This window comes from Phocoena sinus, chromosome 4, assembly GCF_008692025.1.
Source record: "Phocoena sinus isolate mPhoSin1 chromosome 4, mPhoSin1.pri, whole genome shotgun sequence".
Taxonomy (NCBI): Eukaryota; Metazoa; Chordata; class Mammalia; order Artiodactyla; family Phocoenidae; genus Phocoena; species Phocoena sinus.
In genome coordinates this window covers 60,369,652-60,376,954 of record NC_045766.1, presented here as the reverse complement: position 1 = coordinate 60,376,954, position 7,303 = coordinate 60,369,652, and the positions used below count along the sequence as shown (strand labels likewise).

The following is a 7,303-nucleotide window of genomic DNA, read 5'->3' as shown; positions in this document are numbered from 1 at the left end:
ATTTATTTTTGGCTGCATTGGGTCTTCATTGCTGCGCGTGGGCTTTCTCTAGTTGCGGCGAGCAGAGGCTACTCTTCATTGCAGTGCATGGGCTTCTCGTTGCAATGGCTTCTCTTGTTGCGGAACACGGGCTCTAGGTGCATGGGCTTCAGTAGTTGTGGCATGAGGGCTCAGTAGTTGTGGCTCACGGGCTCTAGAGCACAGGCTCAGTAGTTGTGGCTCACGGGCTTAGTTGCTCCACGGCATGTGGAATCTTCCCGGACCAGGACTCAAACCCGTGTCCCCTGCATTGGCAGGCGGATTCTTAACCACTGTACCACCAGGGAAGCCCTATAGTTTTAATTTGTATTTCTTTGATTTGTAATAAGGTCAAGTGCCTTTTACATTATTTACATTTCCTATTCTGTGAACTCCTCATATTCTTTTTTTTTCTTTATACTTGTTAGTTTCCCCCTTAGCTTTATTGAGGTATAACTGACAAGCAAAATTGTATATATTTAACATGTACAATGTGATGAGTTGGTATATGTATACATTGTGAAATTATTACCACAGTCAGGTGATGAGAATACTTAAGATCTACTCTCTTAACAAATGTCAAATATACAATACAGTATCATAATTAGAGTCACCATGCTATACATTAGATCCCCAGAACTTATTCATCTTATAACTGAAAGTTTGTTCCCTTTGACCAGCATCTCCCCTTTTTCCCCCACCCCTCAGCTCCTGGTAACCACCATTTTACTCTCTGTTTCTATATGTTTGACTTTTTTTTTTAATTCCAAATATAAGTGAGATCATACAGTATTTATCTTTATCTGGCTCATTTCACTTAGCATAATGTCCTCCAGGTTCATCCACGTTGTTGCAAATGGCAGGATTTCTTTCTCATGGTTGAATTATATTCCACTGTGGTGTGTTTGTGTGTGTATAATCTTCATTCATTCATTCAGTCAACAGATACTTATGTTGTTTCTATATCTTGGCTCCTGTGAATAATGCTGCAATAAAGGTGGTAATGCATATATCTCTTCAAGATACTGATTTTGTTTCCTTCAGATATATGTCCAGAAGTGGGATTGCTGAATCATATAGTAGTTCTATTTTTAATTTTCTGAGGACTCTGAATAATGATGTTTTCCATAATGACTGTCCAATTTACATTCCCACCAACAGTGTTCCCTTTTCTCCACATCCTCACCAACACTTGTTATCTTTGTCTTTTTGATAATAGCCATCCTAACAGGTGATATCTCATTGTGGTTTTGATTTGCATTTCCCTGATGACTAGTGGTATTGAGCACCTTTTCATGTAGGTGTTAGCTGTTTGTATGTCTTCTTTGGGAAAATGTCTATTTGGGTCCTTTGCCCATTTTTAATTGGATTATTTGTTTTTTGCTATTGAGTTGTATAAAGTCTCTCTACGTTTTAGATATTAACCCCTTGTCAGACATATGGTTTGTAAATATTTACTCCTATTCAGCAGATTCCCTTTTCATTTGTTGATCGTTTCCTTTGCTGATGAAGCTTTTTAGCTTGATGTTGTCCCAACTTCATCTTTGCTTTTTTTGCCTTTGCTTTTGGTGTCATATCTAAAAAATAAAAAACCAATGTCAAGAAGCATTTTCCCTATGTTTTCTCCTAGTGGTGTAAGGCAGGGTCCAGTTTCATTCTTTTGTATGTGGATGTCCAGTTTTCCTAACAGTACTTATTGAAGGGACTATTCTTTCCCCATTGGGTGCACTTGGCACCCTTGTCAAAGCTTAGTTGATCATATATGCGTGGGTTTACTTCTGGGCTCTCTATTCTGTTCCCTTGGTCTCTTCATATTCTTTGAAGCTTTTCTCTTGCATTATAGATCTTTTTTCTTATTGATTTGTAGGAGTTATTTATATATTAAGGAAAGTAGACCTTCATCTGTGATAAGAGTTATAAAATTATTCCTAGTTTACTTTTTTTCTATATATATGTTTAGTTGTGCAGATTTTCAAAAAACATCATGTAGTTGAATTTATCACTTCTTTTTCTGTTATAGTTTCTGAGTATTGTGTTACACTTAGAAAAACCTTTCCTTCTTTAAGATATCCTATGATATATTCTAGCTATCTTATGATTTCATCTTTTATCCATTTGGAACTTATTTTGATATTAGGTATGAGGAGTGAGTAGGGATTCAACTTATTTCCCCCCCAGAGGGCTTGCCACTTGTCCCAATACCACTCTTGAATTATTGAGTCTTAAAATCTAGAATGAATGTTGAATTTTATCAAAGACCTATTAAGCATCTATGAACATGATACAATTTTTTCTCTTTTAAACTATTAATAAGATTAATTAGTTATATTAATATTGAATCTTCTTACATTTCTGTAATAAACCTTAATCATGGTGTATTACTCTTTCCATACGCTACCAGATACTTTAGTTAGTAATATACTTGGGATTTTTCCATTAATATTCGTAAGTGAAGAAATTGGACTATAGTTTTGTGTGTGTGTGTGTGCTATCTTTGTTAGATTTTGGTACCAATGTTATGCTCACCTCATAAGATTTTGGAGGACTTCCAATTTTTTCTGTGCTCTGGGTCAGAATTAGTAGCATTGGGGTCAACTACTATTTACCATTTTGGTGGAGTTTCCTTGTGAAACAAGGTGAGTCACGTGCTTTGGGGATGGAGGTGAAGGTGGAAATGAAGGCAGTAGGAACGATAGGTCTTTGATAATATTCTCTTGTTCTTCTGTGGTAATGGTTTAATTAGATTTTCTATCTCACAATCTATTTGGGTAAACTGTGTTTTCTTATCTTGAACAGCATCCATTTCATCCAGGTTTTCAAAGTTTATTTGCTTAAAGTTGAGCAAAATAGTCTCTTACAAATTTATAATTTTTCCTATATCTGCACCTTTTCCCCACTTACCTTTTTTTTTCTTTTTAATCATAGCAAGTGTGCATTTCTCCCCTTCACTTCTGATTAGATTAGTTACTATTTTTTTATTGATCTATTTTCTGAACTCCTGGACTTATTAGTGCTTCGATATTAGTTTTCTTATTTCATTTATTTCTTTAACTTTTTTTTTTTTTGCTGTACGCGGGCCTCTCACTGCTGTGGCCCCTCCCGTTGCGGAGCACAGGCTGCGGAAGCGCAGGCTCAGCGGCCACGGCTCACGGGCCCAGCCGCTCCGCGGCACGTGGGATCTTCCCGGACCGGGGCACGAACCCGTGTCCTCCGCATCGACAAGCGGACTCTCAACCACTGCGCCACCAGGGAAGCCCCATTTATTTCTTTTTAAAAAATCTTTACTACTTTATTATGCTTTATTTATGTATTTTTTCTAACCCTTAAATTGGATGATTAATTTACGTTAACTATAAGTTTCCTATAAGCCCGGCTTTAGTTAAATCAAATAGGCATCTATATGTAGTGTTTTCATACTTTTGTTTTCTAGATATTCTGCAATTCGGTTTTGACTTCCTCTTTTCCTCAACAGTCCGTTAAAACACTTTTATAAAAGCTCAGGGTGGTTTTAAATTTAATTTTATTTATCTTATTTTATCCATTCTTGAGATCACTAGAGAATTTTATCTTGCTCTCCACTCCATTTGACTTTTTCCCCATGACTCTGCCTCGCCCACTTCCTTGCGGCTTTAATAATAATGGTCAGGAGCAGTGTTCCAGAACGAAGGAACGCCGAGGGCCAAGGGAAGAAACAGCGTTCCGAGTCCAAGGAAGGCTGAGGACATAGCCGACCCCTCCTCCGGTTGGCGCAAGGGGCGGAGGGAGCGGGGACCGCACCCCCGCGGCCCGTGGACAGACTGGCCAATCGCCGCAACCCAAGCCCTGCTCTGTTCTTTGATTGGTTTTCGTGGAGACGCCCCCACCACCTTTCGGTTCTCCTATTGCTTGGCTCTGACCTGGACGGTGGCCGGCGGAGGACAACAGGCTAGCAGAGCGGAGGCAAGGTTTTGCAGTGAGTGGGACACAGCTGCTGTGTCTAAGCGACGGAGAGTGACGGGGCTGCAGGGACATGGCGGCGGCCTCTGCGTTGTCGGTCCTGCTGGTGACGGCGGAGAGGAACCGATGGCAGCGAGTCCCGAGTTTGCTGCTGCCGCCGAGGTAACGGCGGGTGGAGGGGCGGTGGATCAGTGTCGGGACCGGGGATGAATGGACTCGTGCGGCGTGTGAGAGGTGCGGAGGGACCGAGGGTAGAGAGGGAGGAGGGGAGGACGGAAGAAAAACTCCAGCCCAGTCCGGGGGAGGTTCTGCTTTCAGTCTCGGCATCGGGAGGGAGACACACACTTTCTTCTCCCTTCCACACATCCAGCCTTCAGCATTCTGCCCATTTTTGTGGAGTGGGGGAGGGGTGGAGGTGAGCCTGCCGTCTCCATGCTCCCCTCGCCATAGGGGCAAGAATAACGCTTGTACAGCTCCTGATCATTAACACTGTGTTTTCACTGCATTCCCTCTTTGGGGAGCGTTGTTATGATCCCGCTTCTGGTGAAGTCCGAAGGGGTCAAAGACTTGCCCTAGTTTACACTAGTGGTAAGAAATGGCGCCAGGATGCTGAAGGCTCTTGGAGTTCTTTCCCTTTGCTGAAATGAATCAAGTTAACAAAAGCAAATTTGTCTCCGGAGAGCTGAGAGGTTTTGTCAGCAGCTTTGTTCACACATTTGAACAAAGCTATCAGATGGCTCACTCTAACTAACCTGACTCCAGATCAGTTTCAGATTTTAAGCTTCGGAGACAATTACTGGCAGTGAAGACACCCTCAGGTTTCCAGGTAGCAAGCTTCTTTAGCTTCCTTTGCCTTCTCTTCCCTCCTCCTCCGTCATTCTGGAAACATAGTATAGCTTAGTGCTGAAGGGCACAGACTCTGCACTCAGAAGGCAGGGGTCTCAGCTTTGCTACTCTGGGTGTGTGAGTAACCTTGAGAAAATTAATTATCCTCAGTGCTTCAATTTCTTTACCTAGGAGGAGGTGATGATACTATCCCTAGAAGAGATAATACTAGTGCCTTAGAATGTGTGAATTAAATGAATTAATATTAATGTAAAGAGGCTTAAACAGAATCTGATGCGTATGAATCAATCCATAGATGTAGCCTTTGCAGACTCAATGATTTGCCTTAAGTTTTTTTATTGCTTTTATTGTCCCAAAGTTATTGTATGAATGTAGATTTTCAATTACTTAATTGTAGGACTAGCCCCAGAGCAAAATATGACAGTTGATGAAAGCAATGTTAGTGCTCTTCTTTTCCTCCTGATTTTTCTTTTCTTAGGTTTCCAGGGCTCTTCAGGTTATTACACAGACCCATTTTCTCTCACTTCCCTCTCCCTCTCAAATCTTAGCTATTATGTATAGAACCATTCTCAAGTGGTTGTCACCCTGGAAAATGTTAGAGTTAATGGCATGTAGAATTAAAATCTTATCAGTATATAGGGTGTTTACATGTCTTTTTGTGTCATGATTTTGTAGTAACTCAGCAAAGAAATCTAGTCTAGTGGTGGAATTTTAAAAACGAGGAGAAACTGGTATAGAAATTCTTGAATCAGGATGGAATAATCGCATGGAAGCAACTTCTTAATGTTTTTTAAGCCATTTTAAATTGTAGTGTAGATAATGGTGAAAAATGGAATAGACCAATCAGAACGTTGCTGGGATAGAAGATTATAGTTAAGTGGTGTGTGGGGGGGAGGTGGTTGTCTCTTGGTTTTCACTGGAAAATGGCAGAAGAAAATTTTTAGTTCATCAGTGTCCTTAAAACTGAATCAGAGTCTTAAGCTGGGTTTACCAAGAAGCAGCCATTTTATAGACACATTGCCCAGGACAGGCCTTGAATCTTATTGGTAAGCGTATCTGAAGATTGTGATGGGAAGATGCTGTGATTCCCCACCTCCCCACTGAAGATCAAGAAAGCGAGGTCAGTTGATTGGAAAGATGTGGGAAAGCAGTAGCCTCCTGAGAAAACCATCTTGTGGAACTCAAGTACCAAAGCTGTGGGTCTTCCCAGGACATTTTATTTAATAAAATGGAATAGAACAGGAACTATCGAAACATAGGGGAAATTTTCTTGCATGAAACTTCTGTGTGTGTACTGGCTTGTGAAGTCAAACATAGTTTTTACTTTGGGTTCTGGTGAAAAAAGTTTGAAAACAAGCTGAACTGGAAGATCTTGAAGTACCCTGGCTTTCTAATTGTTTCTGACTCCGTGGTCATTTGCCAGCCTCAGGAATGAGCCGGTTAGGTGATCTGCTCAAGGACACTTAGTACCAGGGAGAACAGCCAGAACTGTAACTTTTGATTTCTAGATTCGTTTTCTTCCCACAAAGTAAATCTTATTGAATCACTCTGTAGGCTTAAGGTTTAAATGTAACTAAAGTCATATCTAGACTTGGTTGCAAGTTTTTAAAAATTGAGATTCTTTTGAGAGAACAATGGCAGATCTTACATATCCTGTTTAATCATAATTACATTTGGATTCATTTTATAGGGGATGGACTTGGAAGCAAAGAGCCATGAAGTATGCAACTACCACAGGTACTGACACCCTCTTCTATTTGGCCTTGTTTCAGGTTATGAAGAAAGGGAAATGTTTAATTATTTAATGTGTGCATAATACAATTAGTTTTTATATACTGTCGAAGTTTTGAATTTTCATGATTAATTTCTTTGTATTGAGTCAATGGTTTTCACCTCTTATGTTAAATCTCTTGCTTTTGAGTCTGAAATATATAGGTAAATAGTTAAGGACATTTTATGTTTATGTTGTTATTTGTTTGACCCTCTTTAGTGTATTGAATTGAAAAAGCATAAATATGATGGTCTAAATCAGTGCTTGAAAACAGTTCTTTCAACTAGCAGGAATTTTTTTTTTTTTTTTCAAAAAAAGTGTTACGTGGAGTTCCCAACTGTAAACATTTAAAAGTGTAACTTCCGGTTGACTGAGTGTAGCCCCCTCTTCCAACATATACCTGCATGCTTCACCCTAGCACTTCTGTGACAGCTTGGGCTCTATAGATCCCTGTTGAAAAACATAGTTTTTTGGGTTTTGTTTGTTTTTTATAATGATGCTGAGCTTTTTTTCTTTTTTAAAAAAATATTTATTTTTTGGCTGCGTTGGGTCTTAGTTGCGGCACGCAGGATCCTTCATTGCGGCGCATGGGCTCTTTGTTGTTGTGCACAGGCTTCTCTCTAGTTGTGTCGCGCGGGCTGCAGAGCACGCAGGCTCAGCAGTTGTGGTGCGCGGGCTTAGTTGCCCCGTGGCATGTGGGATCTTAGTTCCCCGACCAGGGATCGAACTGGC

The 7,303-nt window shown here is 40.4% G+C and overlaps 1 protein-coding gene across 1 annotated transcript in view; it reads left to right on the top strand.

The window, feature by feature from the left end:
• Nucleotides 1–3,931: 3,931 nt before the first annotated feature.
• The window catches only part of MCCC1 (methylcrotonoyl-CoA carboxylase 1), a 64,906-nt gene continuing 61,534 nt past the window's right edge, over nucleotides 3,932–7,303 (top strand). The window contains exons 1-2 of the mRNA XM_032631374.1: nucleotides 3,932–4,116; nucleotides 6,491–6,537. Coding sequence (XP_032487265.1) covers nucleotides 4,028–4,116; nucleotides 6,491–6,537 — 136 coding nt within the window. The 5' untranslated portion in view covers nucleotides 3,932–4,027. The remainder of the gene's footprint in view (nucleotides 4,117–6,490; nucleotides 6,538–7,303) is intronic.